This window comes from Echiichthys vipera, assembly GCF_963691815.1.
Source record: "Echiichthys vipera genome assembly, chromosome: 8".
Taxonomy (NCBI): domain Eukaryota; kingdom Metazoa; phylum Chordata; class Actinopteri; order Perciformes; family Trachinidae; genus Echiichthys; species Echiichthys vipera.
This window is the reverse complement of record NC_139833.1, coordinates 17,406,613-17,426,606: the sequence shown is the minus strand read 5'-3', so window position 1 is coordinate 17,426,606 and position 19,994 is coordinate 17,406,613. Positions and strand designations below refer to the sequence as shown.

General features: G+C 40.2%; 3 protein-coding genes across 4 annotated transcripts; all 3 read right to left on the bottom strand.

Moving 5' to 3' along the window:
• Positions 1-1,270: 1,270 nt before the first annotated feature.
• Positions 1,271-3,492, bottom strand: LOC310950385 (uncharacterized protein; the record flags this gene model as incomplete). The annotated part of the gene is made up of 3 exons (XM_083918164.1): positions 3,330-3,492; positions 2,876-3,143; positions 1,271-2,706 (listed from the first exon to the last, which is right to left on the bottom strand). Exons 1-3 carry the CDS (start codon positions 3,354-3,356, stop codon positions 1,271-1,273), a joined length of 1,731 nt encoding a protein of 576 aa, XP_083774290.1. The 5' UTR covers positions 3,357-3,492.
• Positions 3,493-4,309: 817 nt separating this feature from the next.
• On the bottom strand, positions 4,310-9,093 carry LOC310950382 (uncharacterized protein). Of its 2 annotated transcripts, none has more exons than XM_083918159.1 (4): positions 8,803-9,093; positions 8,307-8,693; positions 6,150-7,111; positions 4,310-5,779 (listed from the first exon to the last, which is right to left on the bottom strand). In XM_083918159.1, the coding sequence occupies exons 2-4, from the start codon at positions 8,686-8,688 to the stop codon at positions 4,985-4,987; spliced, it is 2,139 nt and encodes a 712-aa protein (XP_083774285.1). In that variant the 5' UTR covers positions 8,689-8,693; positions 8,803-9,093; the 3' UTR covers positions 4,310-4,984. The 2 variants fall into 2 exon arrangements, with proteins under 2 accessions (XP_083774285.1, XP_083774286.1); XM_083918160.1 differs by having other exon boundaries at positions 8,307-8,690.
• Positions 9,094-10,468: 1,375 nt separating this feature from the next.
• znf576.2 (zinc finger protein 576, tandem duplicate 2) lies at positions 10,469-15,492 on the bottom strand. The gene is made up of 5 exons (XM_083918165.1): positions 15,422-15,492; positions 13,890-14,070; positions 13,670-13,785; positions 12,385-12,528; positions 10,469-12,268 (listed from the first exon to the last, which is right to left on the bottom strand). The coding sequence occupies exons 2-5, from the start codon at positions 14,032-14,034 to the stop codon at positions 11,420-11,422; spliced, it is 1,254 nt and encodes a 417-aa protein (XP_083774291.1). The 5' UTR covers positions 14,035-14,070; positions 15,422-15,492; the 3' UTR covers positions 10,469-11,419.
• Positions 15,493-19,994: the final 4,502 nt, after the last annotated feature.

The following is a 19,994-nucleotide window of genomic DNA, read 5'->3' as shown; positions in this document are numbered from 1 at the left end:
ACAATGTATGCTTCAGTGTATTTAACAGGTTAATGCAAAATAAGTGGATTAAATATGTTACTTGTCCTCACAAAACATTGTATTTACAGTGAATACTTTCAACATGTTTTGTTTAAAAAAAACACATTTAAGAAGCACTATACAGTAAATTGTACACTGTAACAAAGTGTTTAAGATTGTTGCTATGATTACATATAACCACTAGGTGGCTCTCTAGAGCTGAACAGTAATGGATCGTGTAATTATTTGCTGGTTCTCACTCAGACAGTTGTCATCCATTTATAAACATATATAGTAACAAACACATTTAAATAAATGCTTGGATTGCAGTATAACACAGAAAGGCACAAACAGGCAAGGTGGTGTCGTGATTAGGATGGAGGATTTACTTTACATGGATGAACGCCCCAGTGATTTAACCTACTACAGTGTCCTTTAGAAAGACACAACCTCAACATTAGAAAAATAACTGCAGTACGTTGCCTTGAAGTAAGGCTTTTGCAGCTGCACAGCAGCTTTATTTTACTGAATTTTCTATGCCATGCAGAGTGCATTGGATTTTCTTTAGGTTGTAGTATGGAGAACAGTTCTTTAACAAATTTAATTACTAAAGAACATCATTTAAATAAACATGACATTGACAAAAATGATAGAAAATTGTACTTTTTTCATATTACAAGGCATTTTATATATTCAGGGTCACCGTGGTTGTCCTCCATTTTGTCTGAAAATGTTACTAAAAGACCCTAAAATATGTCATTTAATTTTCTAGAAATTTTCTTTTACAAGCTTTGTGGGGTTGTGGATATTTAGCAATGAATTCGCTAACCTTTTCCACCGCTGAATAAGGCACAATAAAACAACTGTATTAAGACAAATACTTTAGAAGTTGGCCTGGTGTGTGACTGCAACAGCAAGGTGTTTACGGTCAGTTTAAGAAATTGACTTGAAGCCTGTAGCAGTGACAAATCTGCACAAACAAGCAGCTGGATACCTCAATAGGAAAAATAACTTGTGTATAAACTTCTATCAAATCCTAATTCTGAAAAACGTTTATGAAAACAGACATGATTGAGCGTCTGAATTTAAGACGTACATGATCTGTCCTTACATATGTTAAAATATGTCATTGAAAATCTTAATTTAAGTACTCATATGAGCTCAAAAAGAAGTAGTGCTATTTCAAAGACTTTTCAAATTTAAAAAAGCAATACTGAACTACAGAATATATTGCATGCATGATTTGAACACTTTAAAACACTCTTCACGCTCAGGCCCTCTTGTCTGTGCTTAACTCTTTTCTCTGCCCCTCCTCCTCCTCCTCTCTCCCCTCAGAGGAGTAGTGTGTCAGAATCTGGTGTCTGTTCCTGGACATGGCGTCTTTAAAACGCAGGCCGCAGTCTTCACATGCATAAAGGAGCCCCTCTCTGTTGCTGCCGGGGTTTTCTCCCTCGGACTGAGATTTTCTCCCATTACTGGGATGAGCAGGGGTCGACACGCTGGACTCCCTGGAATTCGGAGCCGCGTGGGAGTCGCCATTTGGGCTGTTAGGTGTAGCTGGCTCGATGACTGGAGGAAAGGTCCTGGGACGTCCAGGTGCATAACTGCGGCCTGCTGGCCCCTGATATGAAGCCCCAGCTCCAGTTTCTCCTGCATGTTCAGGAGCCAATCCGTGGACCGTGCGGTAGTGAAAGCGGATCCCGGAGCGGTTGGAAAAGCCTTTCTCGCAGAAGCTGCAGATGAAGGGCCTTTCTCCAGTGTGGATGCGCATATGAATTTTAAGAGCTCCTGACTGAGTGAAACATTTCCCACACTGGCTACAGCAGTAGGGCTTCTCTCCTGTGTGGGTCCTCTGATGGGCCCGGAGCCCAGCCAGATGAGGAAACCCCCTGCCACAAAATCCACAGGAATATGGCCTTTCACCCGTGTGAATCCGCCTATGGATCTTGAGAGCCCCCGACTGGCTAAAACTCTTCCCGCAGTCAGAGCAGGAGTAGGGCCTGGCACCGGTGTGCACGTTCAGGTGGATGCGGAGGTTGCTGTGTGAGTTGAAGGCTCTGCCGCACTCTGTGCAGAGGAAGCCAGATTGTTTGTGGGCGTGTTCAGCGCGCTGGTGCTGCAGCAACTGGGACGGTCTAGGAAAAGAGGCAGAGCAGTGCATACAGGGGTGTAGCGACAACATGTTTGTAGCCGCCCTACTTCTTTCCTCTTGTTGCTGAGTGTGTGTTTGTCTGTGCTGGTGGTGGCAGACCTGAGTATAGGCTGGGCAGGAGCGCTGGCATGGCAGGCAGGGGAAACGGCCAGAGAGCTGTGGAGCACGAGAGCAGGCAAGCTGGGGGCAGGATAAACATGGGTTTATAGGACAGTGGTGGTGATGGAAATGATGGTGGGCGTGAGAAAATGGGGAGTCCGGGCTTTGCTGGTGGCTCGGTATCTGGGCGCAAGTTTGTAGGCTGCGATGGCAACACAAGCAGGGGAACACGGAGAGGTGGGACAAGGAGCCTGATGACGCTCTGGAAGGACGGGTCTCGTCCGGGCTCTGAGTCCCTCTGTCTGCGTCCTTCCTCTGCGGTCGGCCGGACGCCCTGGAATCCAGCTCGGATGTGGTGCTGCTTGGTTCAGCTGGGTCTGGTACGCATATGCCAAGGCTCATCGGAGCAGTGCTGCTAAGGTCTTTAGGGCGACACGCTGCATCCGAGTGTGGGGCTGAGGACAAAGATTGTCTGGGTTTTAAAGTCACAAAGGAAGGCGGAGAAGCGGAGTAAGGGCACCCGGGGCAGGTGCAGGCAGCATGCACATCTAGACATAAAAGAAATATTAATTACAATAAAGTTAATGCAAGAAAATTATTGAAACAATTCTTTTGAGCGCTTACCTTCTCTGGCCTCTCCTTTCCTCTGTGCTGCCCCAGGCTGGATCTGTTGACCCGGCACTGCCTGTGACTTGTCCCAGATAGGTCGAGCTTGTTGTAGAGGTTCAACAGAGGCACCTTTGAACCTCAGAGCCTCACCAGCACCGGCACCGGCAGCAACCACACCCCACGCTGCGTTCAGCACATCTGGCTGATCCTTCAAGACGTTTCCAGATGTGATCAGGTCACCAATGAACTGATGCATCTCCATCCAGGAGCACTGGGCAGCACGCTGCAAGAAGTAACGTCACAAGGCACAACTGCAGAGTCTGATTTTTTTTTTTGTTGGGTGTGTGAAAAGCCAAAAGTCCAGGTTAATGTGCGTTGATGATCAATTGAACGCCTCATGACTTTGGCTGAAAACATTGGTTCTTCTCAAAAAATCGACTGATCTAAATAAAGAAACGGGGGTACTTACAATATCGCCACACTTCTCTTTGTCCATGAGTATAAACAGCCGCCGGGTCGTTGGCTCAACTTTGAATCAACGCGTCAATATCTCAGACACCGGGGTTCAAAAACAATGAACGCAACAAGAGATATACGCCTTCTTTATTACTTTATTACGTCTCTACAGTACCGTGAAAAACATCTCGCCCATGATCGCGTCCTCTGGCAGAGACTGTATTTCCGGGTTTTTTAATCACGTGACACTAGTTGTAGTCTTTTTATTTTTTCCCCCTCGTATAACACATTAAACACATATGAATACAGAAATTCACTTTGAAAACAAACACATGTTAACTAGGTATAAAAATAAACTAAAAAGTAGAGCAACGATACATGATTTATGATAATGGATAAAACAAACTGTTGATTTAAAAAGGTACAATTACAGATGAGGTGAAAAGATTGAATGGTTTGGATCCAGGAAACTAGCATCTACTGTGTGTATGTAGATATGGCATTTGGGAAATAATTATTTAATAATTGTGTGTATGTAAAACTAACCATATTGCTATCATATCTTGTCAAAAGTTTGATGAGTAACAACAAACCCCAGTTCATGTTGTCATCATAATTAGACTACAACAAGCTGCTCTATTGAGCCTTCTCTTATATGTGTCTGTGTAATATGAATTTGCTCAATATGATGGAATATCTCAGTGAAAGCAGAATATCACATTTCAGGGAAGTCAAGGAAAGTGTTGAATTTTTTTTTGGCTGTCTAGACATCTCAATCTTTCAAAAATACGTACAGCACCGTAGTACACGTACCTGACTGTGTGGAGGTATAGCTGTTTCTGAACTTTCCTGTTTAAAAGAGACACAAGGGCAACCTTCTTGGATTAAGAACAATTTTATGTCAACAAGATGTTAATATACGTTGCATCAAGGACAACTTTTTATTTGCATTTAGAAAAACATGAAAAGATTCTTGCGGACTGTAAAGATTCAGCAAGTGCAATTCAGAACGTCATGTCTGTACCATGATTAAATAGTCAACGCAGTACTAAAGGCAAAGTGCCTATACACAAAAATGCACATCATTTCAAGTTTTCAGCGGAATAGTAAGAAACCCAGTGTTTTCAACCAAATACACGTTATCAAAACTAAAGATTCAACTTCCCCAAGTAGAAATCAGGGATTCATTTTATTGCTGCGAGAAATCCTGCACGTTATTGCATAGGCTTCATGACCGTTGGCCCGAGCCACAGGCTTCACCCAAAATGAAAATAAAAAGTAATGACACAGTAACAAATAACTTGGAATGTGTTGTTCAGATTACAAAGGGAACTAAAATCGATCTTATTCTAAACCTAAAGTCACACAGTCGACTGATAGAAACTGCTAAAACACTCATTTTCTTCAAGTCTATTCACAAGGGTGGAAAAACTGGTAGATATACTGATTAGACAGAACTATATACAATTTTGAACAGTATATCGTTCTGGCTACAGAATAACACCTCCGTGTTCACGTCGCTACAGATACAGCAGCAGGTGTGTCATCTGCAGGATTTAAACATTGTCCATTAAGGAATGTGTGATGGATTTTTATTGTTTTTAATTTTGCCCTCTCTAAAAAGTTCCTTTCTCTACCTTAGAGGGTCGTGAAACATCAACCTCCATCTTATTTTTTTCTCTCTGACGGCTGGCATGACCTCGTGTCAGAATCAGGACGAGGAGACTGAGGCTCCTTCTTAAGGTCTAGAAGTCCAGAGGATGTTGTATTAAACTTACAACTAGAGAGATCCATTGGATCCATTTTAAACTGCTTTGAATCAGTAGATATAGCTGACTCTCCTGGATTTGTTTTAACAATCACTTTGCTATTGCCGTTTTTATTTTCTTGTCTTTCAGTGCCATTTGCCTCTCCTGAGATTTCAAACTCTCCCGGCTCTCTTTTAATAGGAAGCAGAGGAATGTCGCTCGGAGCAGACTCAGATGAGTTACACTTCTTAGACAAATCCAGAGGTGTTTCCCACTCTGGTTCCGGTTTGATCTCAGTTGCCAAATTCAGAGGGCCATTTTGGGGTGATCCAGGAGCGGCATTCACTCTCTGGTGTTCATTTGAAGGAGGCGGGAGAGCGTCTTGACCTTGCAGCGCCGGAGAGATTGCAGGTGGGAGTGTCGGGCCGTTTGTTTGAGGTGCACAGACAGGAAGATACACGACGAGTTTAACACCTGGAGGTGGCTGTTTGTCGAGGGTTAGCTTCCATAATCCGTTTGATGGACCAGAGCCAGAAGACACACCCCCTTTCTCAAGTCCTGGACTAAGAGATTCCTTCTCTGGTGCAGCAGGTTTGGTTAAAACAGCAGCAGTCTTAGCGGCTGTGTTTGTTGGATTCGAGGAGTCTGGTTTTGCATTGATCCTTTGGGTCTCAGATGAGGAGCTCTTCGAGGCCTGCCGTTTCTTGGGAGCACTCTAGAATAAGACAGACAAAAACATCCCAGATACGTCAATCAACTATACAAAACAGGTGTGACATGCAAGTATAATCAAGCTGGCCGGAGAGACCTTCAACTTGTTTGGTTTCAATCACAGTTAAAACTACTAACATCATGACAGTGCATTTACCAACAGAAACTGGCTTGTAGACTCTTTGTTATTGGTGGTTTACAGAAGCTCCAACATCCTAAGTTTACAGTCCCCCTCCGTAATTCACTTAGGTGTTTGCAGAATGATGTATGTGCAGCGTTTGACACTAGAATGCAAGATTTCTATTTAAATGAATAGACAAAAATATCGTTCCTTTTAAGTTATACTGTGCATCAGCATTATGCCCCACACTCACCGCAGGTCGGGGTGTTTGTCCACAGGTCTTAAGGTGGCTGTCATAGTTCTGCTGGTGGGGGAAGCCCAGGCCACAGCTCTGACAAAGGCAGGGCGACTTGCCGGCATGACCGCCCATGTGGGACATTAACAGCAAGGCTGACCGGAAACCCTTTCCGCATTCGGCACATTTCAGCACCCTCTGGTGAGCCCCGGCGTGTTTCTTCAGCTCTTCACGAGTGTCAAATCTCTGCCCGCACTCCAAGCATCTGATCTCATCCCCTTTAGGCTCCTGATTGCCCCAGCAGCCTGTGTCTTTTTTGTGCTGCTGGAAGTCTTTCTGACTGACAAACTCTCTCAGACACGCCACACAATGAATGCGTTCAGGTTCACACTTGTGTTGTAGGTACAGCTTCGCCAGCCGAAAGTGGCAGCGGCATCGTATACAGGTGTAAGGCAACAAACCGAGATGGGAGAAGCTGTGTTTCAGGAGTGCATTCTTCTTAGGAAAGATCTCTCCACAGTCTGTGCATTTAAAATTGCGATGGCACGCTCTTTTCCGGTGGCGAAAGAGTTGTTTGGGAGAGGGGAAATTGCGGCCACATACCTCACATACAACATCCGGGTTAGACTTGTGTAACTGCACATGATATTCACACTCCTTCAGGGAAGCAAACACGCGTTTGCACAGGTCACACTCGTAAAACTTCTTCTCAAAATGAGTACTTGACAGGTGGACTTCCAAGTCTTCCTGCGACACAAAGCTCGTCAGACATATTCGGCACATGAGATGATGCACTTTGGCCTGGGCGTGCTTGCGTAGATGGACACGGTAGCTGTAAATCTGGCAGAAACGTTTTCCACATTCAGCGCAGCAGTACGGCCGCGCTCCGGTGTGCAAATTCATGTGGTCCTGAAGCTTGAATTTGGAGGGAAGCTCGAGATCACAGACACTGCAGCGGTAGTCACCTGAATGACTGGACTCTGTGGAAAAGAAGGCAGGGGGAAAAAACAGAATGAGATAAACATTAGAGATACAGATAGATATGGACTGAGATATGAGCTTACCTTTGTTACCACAGAAAGGCTGGGTATATTCTAGATTTTTGGTATTATATAAAAAAAATAATCTTTTAAAAAAACACAACATGTCTCTCAGTTTTCATAACCTGTCTATTTTATGTACATTTGAAGTAAATATTGTTTCATTCATTTTCAAAAGGGGATACTTTGACTTCCATAAAAGGTTTTGAGTTTAAATTATAATTAAGTCTTTGTTCATCCAAGTATATAAAATAATAACGATAATAATTGTGTGATACCATAAACAGTAAAACCGAGATGTATTCTGAGATGATTATCTTACTGTGATAATATCATACTATCGCAACAACCCTACTCTGTTTCCCTCAGATCCAAGAACATTATAAATGCTGCATAATAGAGCTCTTAACAAACATATACTTATTTATACAGGTTTTTAAATTGAAAGCTAAAAAAAGATGAATTAATGCACATGTATGTGTGATTAAGTCAAAGTAAACTACAATGCCCAGAATGGTTTCTTTCGGTGTATTTTTGGACAAAAATTGAGGTCCACGGCTAAGAGAAATTATATCAGGCTTTGGCATCAGAGACTGTACCTGTTCTCAGCCATATCCGCAACACCAACACTCATCTGTCCTTCAAGTCAAAACTCACCTTTTGACTCTTACTTTTAACCGTTAACCTTCTTTTTCTCCTATGTTGTTGTTGTTGTGTTTCTGTTCAGTTTAGTTGTGTTTTATTTAAGTGCTTTTGGTAGAGCGTCTTTGAGCCCCTGGGAAAGCACTATGTAAATTTGATGCATTATTATTTATTCTAGGATCAATTCATTGTATGTTTCGATCATTTTGTAAAGCGTTTGGACAATAATTATATATTTTGAAACATATTTGGACATTGCCTGTGATTGTTCTCATTTATCCAGGTCATCGTTATCCCAAAAGCAACTTCAGTCAAAAGCAACTGGACTTGGTTGTCCTCGACCTCCTCCATGTATAGATTTGCCACAATGTCTGTCTAGGAATTGGATATATTGTATATTAAATTACAGGAATGCGGTTACAAATTTTGTTTTTAGACGGACTAAACAATACACTACTATGTGCTTGTGAGTGTCAAAGTGAATGAGGCATACCATTTAGTCCCTCATCATCGTCCTCTTCCTCATCCAGCTCTTCTTCCTCATCCAGCTCTGAAACCTCACTGTCATCGGAGTCATCCTCCACATCCTGCATCTCCTCCTGTGCATCCGCATCTTTCTCTCTGCTGTCGTCCCGTTCAGTAACCAGCTGTGGGAGGTGTATGGCTGTGGTCTGTTCAGTATTTGAGGTGTGCTTTGCTGCAGCTGCCTCTTCACCTGACTGCTGGCCTGTGACCAGTCGTGTTTGAGCTCGTGAGGGTGAAAGGGAAGTGAGAGAGTGACTGGGTGTCTCTCTAACCGAGGTGTCCCCCGGCTGCAGGATGTTCGGATACCCCAGCTCGGTTAGCTGGATATCTATGGTGTATTCAATGGACATGGCTGCTGAGGAGTCACGGGGGTGAGGAAACACACAAGAGAGGCGTGTGTTAGATGCACACAGAGTTATGTTTACTCATATATTGAACAGGTATAATAGTGTCACATTTCTTACCTGTCGAGCGACTACATCTGTGAGGAGTCTGTGTTTTCTTCTCTTATCTTCTATCGAACAGACGAACTTCCCCGTGAAAGGGCATTTAAGACGCGCCTCTGTGCGCCTCGCTCACCTGGTGGGAGGAGGAACCGATGATGGCACGGCGTGATTTCAGAACAAAAAGACAACAAAGCGTCACTACAGCTTCGGTAGCTTTTTGTTTTACCCCGCAGCATGTGAGAAGCGGGGTTCTAACGACGACAGAAACAGCCGAAAGATTCGCCGGAACAAACGGTTAGCTAAACCACACACTCAGCCAAACACATAACCTGAACATAAAGGGGCGTGGTTAAAAACGAGAAGAAGACATGAAGCGCCATAAGGAGGAAACCGTGGAGGGAACTCGTGAGGGCGTTCGAGAGCCCCTAGTGTCTTGGAGCGGCATTACAGGGCATAACAGCTGATGAGCAGGGGGAGGCGTTAAAAAAAAGGATTTCCTTTAACTGTTGCTATGTTTTGTGCTTTTTCAAAAAAAGATTAAATAACCTATTAAAAAAAACTATTGCGTGACTTTCAATTAAGTAAAAAAAAAACTACAATTGCGTCACTTCCGTCAAGCAAGGGGCTTTGTCAAGTGAGGGACCTGTGTCAAGTGAGGGGCTTGTGCTCCGGGTCTGCGGCTGGATACTATTGGGCGTTTCACCAAGATGGGTACTTCAATTTCAGTACAATAATTCACAAAATATAATAATACCTTATATCTTCTCTTATTTTCTGTTTTATATTATTTGAAACATAATCATACAACTATTTACCTCTATTCTTTATCTCTAAAACCATTGCATATCCAACCCTGCACACTGCACTTGTACCTTTCACTGTATCTTTGCTCCATACTGCTCCTCCTCCACCTCCTCCTCCTCACCACCACGACTGGAGTCTCTCTGTCCCAGCATCACCTCCACTAAAGTCACTGGACTTGACGAATAACAATAGTAATAATAATAAACTTTAATACGTTGCATGCTGTATTTACATAAAAATACAATACATTCAATTATAGGCCGATATTAATGGGGTTAGGATGTCATTGTTAGAATAGCATATATAAATATAATATATCTTAAATATTATTACCAAACATGCACCTCCCATTTCTCTGCTGCTGGGTCCTTCTACTCCTCTAAAACTCATAGGGCGCTATTGTACTTTTGCTAATAAAGGTTTTTTCTTTAAACAGTATATCTAGTAGCTCCACCGCTGCAACATCAAACATACAGTGCTCATACATTAGTACATCAGTTTAAAGTACAGTATTATTATAATGCCAGATATAATAATACACAGTCACAGGTGCCACCATGCACAAGAACTTTACCCTAAAATTTGACATTTAGTACAATAGATTTATACAGTTATTACTAAGACAGTATTATCTGTAAATACTGAACAGTACTCATATTTGGGGGGTCTAACAATTTACATATATTTAATTGTATATATTACTGGTTTTATCTGTATCCATCCATCCCTCTTTGACTGACAGTCAAGCACCAGATCACTCGGACAAAACATGGTAAAGGTACACATCCACCAAACCTGAGCGTATCACTGAGCAAACTAGCATCTGAATGGTGTGTTCATGCATTAGAAGTGAGAACAAAGACAAAAAGGCAAGTTATTTCTTCAGCAGCCTCCCTTGGGATAGCATGTTTTATTATAGTTTTGCAGTGTCCAGACACATTGCAGTGGGGAAAGAAAACAATCTAATCAGTGAAAAACACAATATACACAGTTCATCGTGTGACTCTAAGGCACCAAAGAGTCACCATATAGTTCCATTCAAGAAATGTCCAAGACATTAAACATTTTTCTAATAAGTGAAAAATTAAAATGAGTTATTTTCACTGAAGACAAATCAGGATTATAGTGGATCATTTCTGCCCACCTGCCAAACACTCCACATTGAATCTGGAGCACTAAGCCAAAATGTTTTTTAGCAGAACATACTCATGCCATCTTAAAATTCTTCCTCATAGAGACTTAATTTAGAAAGAAACAATCAAATTATTAAGAGTAACAAAAATGCACAATATGAACCAGAAGCTGTACATAACATTTTTCTCTTGACAAACGGTCTAAACATTCAAACATAGTATCTTAACTAGGCATCTAATTGGCTTCAAATGTAATTTTACCAAATTTGTTTTGAAAAAAAAATGAAAAAATTTTACCACAGAGTGAGTTGAACTCAAAACACCATGTAATAAATTCACACAACACGCATTTCACACTTTAAAAAAACCTGAAACATAAACAATAAAAAAGTTAATCAAAACAGTTTTGTTTTTTGTTTTTTTACAAATAAACAATGTTTTATGGCAAAGGGTGTAATTGATGGATTTAACAACGTTTGATTAGCAATTTAGTAAATGTGTCTGTTTGTCCCAAATTTGAACAGCTCAGAAACAAAATTCAACTTCAGATAAAAAAAACGTCACTTTCATAACCATTCCAAACTCATCTGAAAGCATCATCAGGAGCATCTGCTCTCCTATGTTAAAAGGAAAAAAGGACAATTCAGGATTAAAATCTTCAACAACCATACACTTTTTGAAAGGTCCCCATGTCTCAATTATCTCTTTGCACTTGGGTTTTCAGGGTTTTCAGGCTTTTCCTCGGGGTGGCTTTTCTGGTGAGCTTTCAAGGTGCGCTCGCGGCCAAAGCTCTTCCCGCAGGTTGGACAGGCGAGGCGGCCCACGGCGTGAGCCCGTGACATGTGGGCATCCAGCTGCTCAGGACGGCCAAAGCTCTCTTCACATTCTTCGCAGGGATGGGCTTTGCGCGGGGCGTGTTTCTCTTTCTTGTGAGCACGCAGCTGAATCAAGACGGGAAATGTGAGGTCACAGTCAGGACAGGGGTGCTGACGGACTGGAGCAACTGCTTCTGCCTTAGGTTTCTTCTCCTTGGCATGACTGTCATCCTCAGCAATCTTTATATCTTCCGGTTCAGATTTCACAGCTGCTTTAGCAGGACGACCACGCTTTGCTCCACCTGCTTTTCCTTTTTCCTCTGCTGGAGGTGCTGCTGACTCTGATGTGCTGCTGGCCTTCACTGCCTCCTCAGGTGCTTCTGCCTCATCCTTCTTTTTCCGCTTTCCCTTTTTCTCTGCAGCGGCTGAGTCTTCAACTTTGGAAGGTCGTCCACGTTTCTTGGCGGATGCAGCACTGCCGTTGCATTGTTGACCCTCAGGGTACTTCTCCTGGTGAGCTATCAGCTCAGGTTCCGTTTCAAAGCCCTGACCACACTTCTTACAGCGGTGAGTTTTCGTAGGGTCCTCCGGTTGTTCTGCGGTCTCTACTTCTGGGCGGGGGTGCTGGGTCAGGCGATGAGTACGCAACAGTCCAGCACTCCGGAAGGTTTCATTGCAATCTTTACATACCAACTGTTTCTCTGGACACACCTGTCTTCTATGGGCTGTTAGCTACGAAAGTGAAAAGAAGAAAAATTAAGCTTAAGAATGAGCTTAATATTACTTTTGACAGTCATGGTGGTATTTAGTTTGAATGAATTATTTTCAAGCATAAACATTATACTCACTTCAGAGAACGTTTTAAAGCTCTCCTTGCAATGCACACATTTAAAGGGCTTGTCATCCTTGCTGTGTGTTGGCTGGTGCTGTGTCAGTTCCTCAGATGACAGAAATGTGCGGTCACACACATAGCACGTGAACAATGTGTTTCCCTGTGATGAAATAATAAAGAGGAGCCAAAGTTAGAATAATTCGGGACATAGAACTCCTTGTCAATTGTAAAACCCATCACGGTATAATTTGAAGCATAGACGGTCGGTATATCATATCTTAAAGTACAAATTTGAGGCTGTTGTTTCTCCTTGAGGATTTTATTTTAATGCTACTTAATAGCTCTACTCCACTCCTCTTACCCCATTACATTTATCTGATAACTTAAGTTAATAGTTTCTTAACCAATGTAGATTTTAGCTTCCCACCGATTTACACTTGTTGGAGAGTAAACACACTGGTGTCACATTGACAGTTATAAACAAATACTTCTCTGTCCATTCACTGTTGAATTGACGTTTTCTGTTCCAACCTTTGTTTTTTTTCAAGGTACAAAGAGACATTTTGGTGGTTATTAAACCAGGCTGAAACGATTGCAAAAACAACAACAGGCGCGGAGAGGAGTGATGAAGAAGCATGCAAAGTCCATATAGTGGGAGCGTGTAGAGCTCTGTGACTGCGCGACTACAGGAGGCGCGTGAGCAAGCCTCCCATTACGCCGGTATTTGACACGCTGAGATGCGAAGAGGACAGCAGTCAACATAGGCCCCTATGGCCATGAATGACTTTTTCACATAGGCACACAGTCTTCTACTCAAAGGGCCAGTGGCTATTCCCTCGCAGGCCGGAGCCACGCGCATTGTGTCATTACATCAGAGCTGCTCTGCCAGTTAAGAGTCAAAATCCATACCATAGCCAGATTCCGATCTATGCCGTTTATACCGTACACCCCTGTCCTACGTGACCATCATTTGTTTTTGCATTACAATGCCTTTATAGCAATAAAAAAGATCACAAAATTGGATAAATCGTACTGTTAACCTTATGTGGGGAAATGATCAGAAAACAGTGAGTGCCTAATGCATAACAAACTTGCTTCATTAAATATTTTGGTATTTTCAAGCACAGAAAGTGAGAAAGGGGAGAAAGGGGACAGGCATAGCAACATAAATACATAACTTGTGTTTGTCAGAATATAGGGTAAAAAAAAAACACCAATTAAAAATATGTTTCTGATCAAAATGAAGGACACAAACCTGAACCATTTCCAGTGAATAACTGAGGGGATATTGTAGCGCTTACCTGTTGAAGCTGTTGCTTATACTCTTCCCGGTGGCTCTTCTTCATATGTCTTTCCTTGGCTTTGGCATTGCAGAACGTGATGAAGCACTGGAAACACTGCAGATTTTCATGCTGATCTGAAAGGGCAGGATGACATTAGAGAGAACATGCAAACACAAAGTTAATCTTTCAGCTGTTTTCGGCTATCTGGGTTTAAGTTGTGACCATTTATAAAACTTACAAGGTTGAATGGAGGATGCAGGAGGTCCATTCAAAATGATCGGTTTGTATGGTTCTGCCGGCTTTACGGGGGGAACTTCTGGAGGTGGATCTGGCAATCCCCGTCCCATCACAATTTCTTCTATGTTCAAAATATCTGAGTCCATCCTGGGTGGTCTCAACAGGCACTGACAACAACTTTCCTACATTCAATGAAAGAACAAGGCAAAAAGACAAACTTAAAGTGAGGTCACATATCTTGCGGAAATAACAGCACTTTGGTTAACAGCAGGAAAGAAACACTATACCTAATCCCACAGATATAACGTTAGCTAGATGCTTTACGAAACAGTTACCGCGTGTTTAACAGATGACAAATAATCAACTACCAATAAATATTAAAAAAATGTTTACTCAAAGAGAAGGGAGTTATAGTTTAAGGGGATTATTTAATTTCAAAACTGTATAGGTGCGTACAACCAAAAAAAGTTTATGGGTTTCCGTCTATGGTGTAAAAGCCACGTCCAAACTTGAAGTAATTCAAAAAGAGATACAAGAAAATGATTCTCACAGGGTACAGAGAAGAAGGGGTTTGATTAACATTATATTTTTTGGATTGTTTTCATTTTATTTTTTTTCATTCAATTTTTATTATTAATTTATATTTTGTATACTAACATATACCAATAAGTTTAAAATGTTTGGTTAAATTAAATAAATATGCAAGAAATGGTACTGTATATATTTTTGATAGACGATACTTCAAAAGTAAAGTTAAAACATAAACATTTGGGTGAGTCCGGGGGGGAAAAATGAATAATAAATAAATAATTTTAAAATGATAATAAATGTATGAAAGAGGAAGCTCTTTAACTAACAACGAATTATGGAGAAGGCGAGGGATAAGGTAAGTGAATATTTCGTCCCACTCATTTGCAAACATGTCAAAAAGAAAAAAAAAAGTTGATTGATATTATTTTCTATTTTAAATGTAGAAAATAAATTTAAATCTAATCAAATGAACAAGTAAGGTCCCGTACTATTTAACGTAAAACTACGGTTTACGCAAACCACAATGCATAAGGCCTAAGTGTTATTTATCTTTTAGCAAACACTCAAGTTAGGACTCATCTCTGCTCTAACGTTACGTTACCACCTTTAAGGCCGCTAACGTGAGCTAAGCTAACTAGCGCCATGAGAGCATACAAGCATCTAGCCACCGGTTAAATGATTAAAATGCCTTAACGGCTATATCTGGTAAACTATATCCATTTACAAAAAAATACACCCGCTTTAGTTTAATGTATGTACACCTAGCTGAGTCTAATAATAAAGCACCAGGCTATCGAGCGTGCTAACGCTAGCTAGTAGCTCCTGTTTAGCGCTAACAACACTGGCTGCCATTCAAAGAGACTTTACACACATATCAAGTTTGAACTATTTTTTTTGGCGCTTGTACACATCTGCCATGCACCAATGTGGTGCACGCCAATAGCGTATACCTATATGAAATTATTCAAATAACACATAAAATGTAGTGGACGTTTACGTTACCTCTAACCGCTTTTGAAGGTAGTTTGACTGAAAGTGTTGACCCAAGAGAACTACAACGGATAGATCGGACACTTCCTGTATGCTCACGAGAGCCGTTGGTACAACTAAGATGGCTGCCGTGCTGTTCTACGGCGTTAGTGATGGTGTTTAACCAGTGGTGGAGAACATAGATATAAAGAGTAGATGCCGCATCGAACGTTGGGCCGCGAGAAATGCGGCCGCCATCTTGGATCGGTCCTTCTCCCAGATAAGTTCTATGAGTGACTCGTTGAGCCTATGAGTTGAGCAGCAGAAGGAACAAGATGCCAGAGCACTGTGCAGCGTATTCCTGCTCTAATCTAATATTACAATATTACAATTCATAATCAGTACGGTACAGTACAATTTTAAACAATTATACATAAATCCATGCATTTTTGAATGTTATAGTGAGTCCCTCAGGCTGTGGCAGGTAGATAAATATTTAGCTGCCAGAGGAGCTGCTGTCCCTTATTTTATTATTATTATCTTGTCACAGTAGAGGCGTGGAGATTAGCCTCTGTGGGAATCTTAGTTAATTTACCCCCGGCCAGATGTGTGTGTGCAAGCCTGTGTGTTTGTGTGTGTGTGTGTGTGTGTGTGTGTGTGTGTGCCTGTGTAGATATGAAAGGAGAAGCAGGGAGGAGAGGGGTTGTCGTACATGTGGTCTAGTGTAAATGGATTGCACATTTCCAGCAGTAGGTCAGCGGAGGATGTGCTGTGGTTTCATGAGAGGAAGACACTTCAGAGACAGTTCATCTCAGGTCACCTCAGATATTCTCAGTTTTGTTTTTTTAAATATTGAACATGACATTGAGATGAATTATGAGATAATTTTTCATGTCATGTCACTTTTTTTTTTAAAGTTTAGACTATCAAAGGAGAAGTGACAGAATCTGACCAATATCCTTTGCTGTTAAACTGTTTCATCAAACAGGAGCAACATGATGTGGGGTTTATTATAAAGAATGAATTAGAGATTTACGAGGCAAGCGTGAACATGTATTTCCACTCTGTGCCCGATATTCTCACAGCTGAACTAAATGTTCCATACATTTTTACTTGGTTCTCCACATCTCCACTTAAAGCAGGACGAACGTCCCATGTTTGTAAACCAGAACTGATGAGTCCAGGCTTTTTTAGTTCAGTTGTACCACAGAAGTTGAAACAGTCTGAAAAGAAAAAATCATACATTTATTTAACTAAGGAAAAATCTTAAATGGTTTGTATAATTTAAAATGGATATTACTGAACTATGCCCCGTGTTTTTGTTTGCACATTAAATACAATTACTACATAATTAAAATATGTAATAAAGAAGACATTCACATAATTAGACCTTGCCTAAAAACAAAGGACACAGTCATTTTAGATACTATACAAAGTACTCCTACAACATCACTTTCTTTACCAATTAGAGCTACACTCAAATTGGTAACTGTGCAAGAACAAAACAGTGTGAAAATGATCGATTTAACAAAATTTTATATATATTTTTATACCACACACACTCGCTCAAATGTGGACCCTCCCTCTCTCTCCACTACCACGACTATGCGACTGGCAGAGCATGGATCATTTCTGAATATTTATAAACATATAGGGTTCGGCTCTTGGTTTTTTTAGTGCTTTAAATGAAAGTGTGTCTGTTTGACTTGTATTTAGATGTGTCCAAAATGTCATCTCTCTCTCTGACCTAATTGTATTGATACTCTTGATTTATATGTATTTTAATTTTCTCTGAGTGTGTGTGTGTGTGTGTGTGTGCTTGCGTGTGTTTGTGTGTGTGTGTGTGTGTGTGTGTGTGTGTGTGTGTGTGTGTGTGAGAGAGAGAGAAAGAGAGAGAGTGAGAGAGAGAGATTTATGTATTCATGTATGAAATACAGCCTATTAATACTCTATAAATGATTTCTCTTGTTGTGTTTATATTTATAGTGTTTGCAAAACACCTATCATACATCACATATATCATATATCAGAATATTCTATTACTGTTAATCCCACTGTGAATATTAAAATACGCTGAACCGTGTCCTGTCCTTACACTGAGTGGAGCGGGCGACCGGGCCAAGATGGCGGCTCCACCGCTCGTCAGCGCCAATAGGCCCAACGTTCGATGAGGCGTCTACTCTTTATGTCTATGGTGGAGAAGAGGTACTCAGTTCTTTCACTTCAGTAAACAGTGTAATAACACACTGTAGAAATACTCTGTTACAAGTAAAAAGCCTGCATTCAAACTGTTATTTAAAGGTTAAAGATGTAGAACATTTATTAAAAGCTATATTTAAATTTAAAAAAGAATACAACCACAGGGCGTTTCTAGGAGTACATAGTGAAAGTATTGCTTTTCTATAAAAAAATATATATATATTTAGTCTGAATTAATATTTTATTTTACGGGTTTGACAATAACTTTCTGTCACGTTCTGTCTACATTTTACCAGCCATTAAGTGGCAGCATTGCGGGTTGCCATGGTTGGTTTGTTGTTTGGCGCAGCTACTTTAGGTTGGCACTGGGTAAAATCATTATTTTGTCCCAGCAGCTGAGTGACTGCACAGTCAATATAGGCCAAGCATTCACTCGATGGACTGAGATAAAGGAGTTCAACAGCATTAAAACATGCTGAAATGGCCTCGTTTCTCCTCGTTCTGTAAACTGTCATGTTTACTGAGCTGTAACGGTAACAGTAACTGTCAGTCAAACTCCGCTGCAATACTTGGAGGGGACGGGTTCAAACAGGCTCAAAAAGACTCTGGTCTCCTGTAAGCTACTGTCTGACCAACCTGGCAACCTGAGTGGTGGAATTATTTTCCGTTGTTGCAACTACGATCTTGAAACACTAGATGGCGGTGTTCTGCTCATTCTCCATATTTAACCTTTACGTAATAGTACATAAATATTACCATTAAAATGTACTTAAAGTACTCATTATGCAGAAAGGACCATTTGAGAATATTATTATATTATATCATAATTATTATTTAATGTTGCAGCTGGCAAAGATGGGGCTAGTTGAATTGACTTTATATACTACTGTGCAGCTTGATCGATAACATTAAAATCTTTCCTGCCTGTGGTCATTAAACTATACAACACATCCCTTAGAGAGTCTGTCACCTCCTCTCTGTAATAAGGACTCAATCATAAACAATCGGTTCTTTGCACATTATTACAGTACTTTTGATCTGCATATTCACTATTACGATTGTAAATTTTATGCTTTTTATATATATGTTTATATTTTTCAAAATATATGTTATCCGTATAATATTGTTGTTGTTTAATATGTTGTTTGTATAGCTGGAGTTTGCAATGAAAATAATTGTCTTTCTGATTCTGATATTTCATTTGTTAATAATATTTTGTATTAATAATCAGAATCTGTAACGTAACTAGTAACTAAAGCCAAATATATGTAGTGGAATAAAAAAAGTACAATATTTCCTGTGAATGTAGTTGAGTAGAAGTACAAAGTAGATTAAAAAGGAAATACTCAAGTAAAGTACAACTACCTCAAAATTGTACTTGACTGAATATTCATTCTGATTCTATGGTTGATCTCCATCACGTGACCCAAAACAACTTGTTGAAAAGTATAGATTGTACATGTTTTGTTAACCCCCTTTATAAAAAAAGAAAATGCAGACAAGTGTACACAGATGTGTGTGTGTGTGTGTGTGTGTGTGTGTGTGTGTGTGTGTGTGTACTCCCATAGGAGTATGTGCATATATTCAATTTGCAGTTGTTTCTATTTTAAAATCAGATGTGATTAACACTACGAATGCACATTATCAATACATAAAGTATGGTCTGGTAATGCCAGTGGTAGAAAGTAACTAGGTAGTACTGTACTGTACATACTGTAGTAAGTTAAATTTTGAGATACTTGTACTTTATTTGAGTAATTCCATTTTATACTACTTTATAATTCTAATATTTATATAAAATCAATAAAACTAGCCCCACCGTTATAAGTTTCAACATTAAAGTGATACTGACAATCAATACATTTAAATATAATAAATGTCAATAATTATAACATAATAATATAACATTCTGAAATGGTCCATTCTCCATAATGGGTGCTTTACCTCTTTGTATTTTAAGCACATTTTTAGTGTTAATACATCTAGATGGCGGTGTTCTGCTCAAAAGTAAAAGTACATAAATATTACCATTAAAATGTACTTAAAGTACTCATTATGCAGAAAGGACCATTTGAGAATATTATTTTATTATATTATAATTATTGATTATTTAATGTTGCAGCTGGCAAAGATGGGGCTAGTTGAATTGACTTTATATACTGCTGTGCAGCTTGATCGATAACATTAAAATCTTTCCTGCCTGTGGTCATTAAACTATACAACACATCCCTTAGAGAGTCTGTCACCTCCTCTCTGTAATAAGGACTCAATCATAAACAATCGGTTCTTTGCACATTATTACAGTACTTTTGATCTGCATATACATTATTACGATTGTAAATGTTATGCTTTTTATTTATATTTTTCAAAATATATGTTATCCGTATAATATTGTTGTTCATTTGTT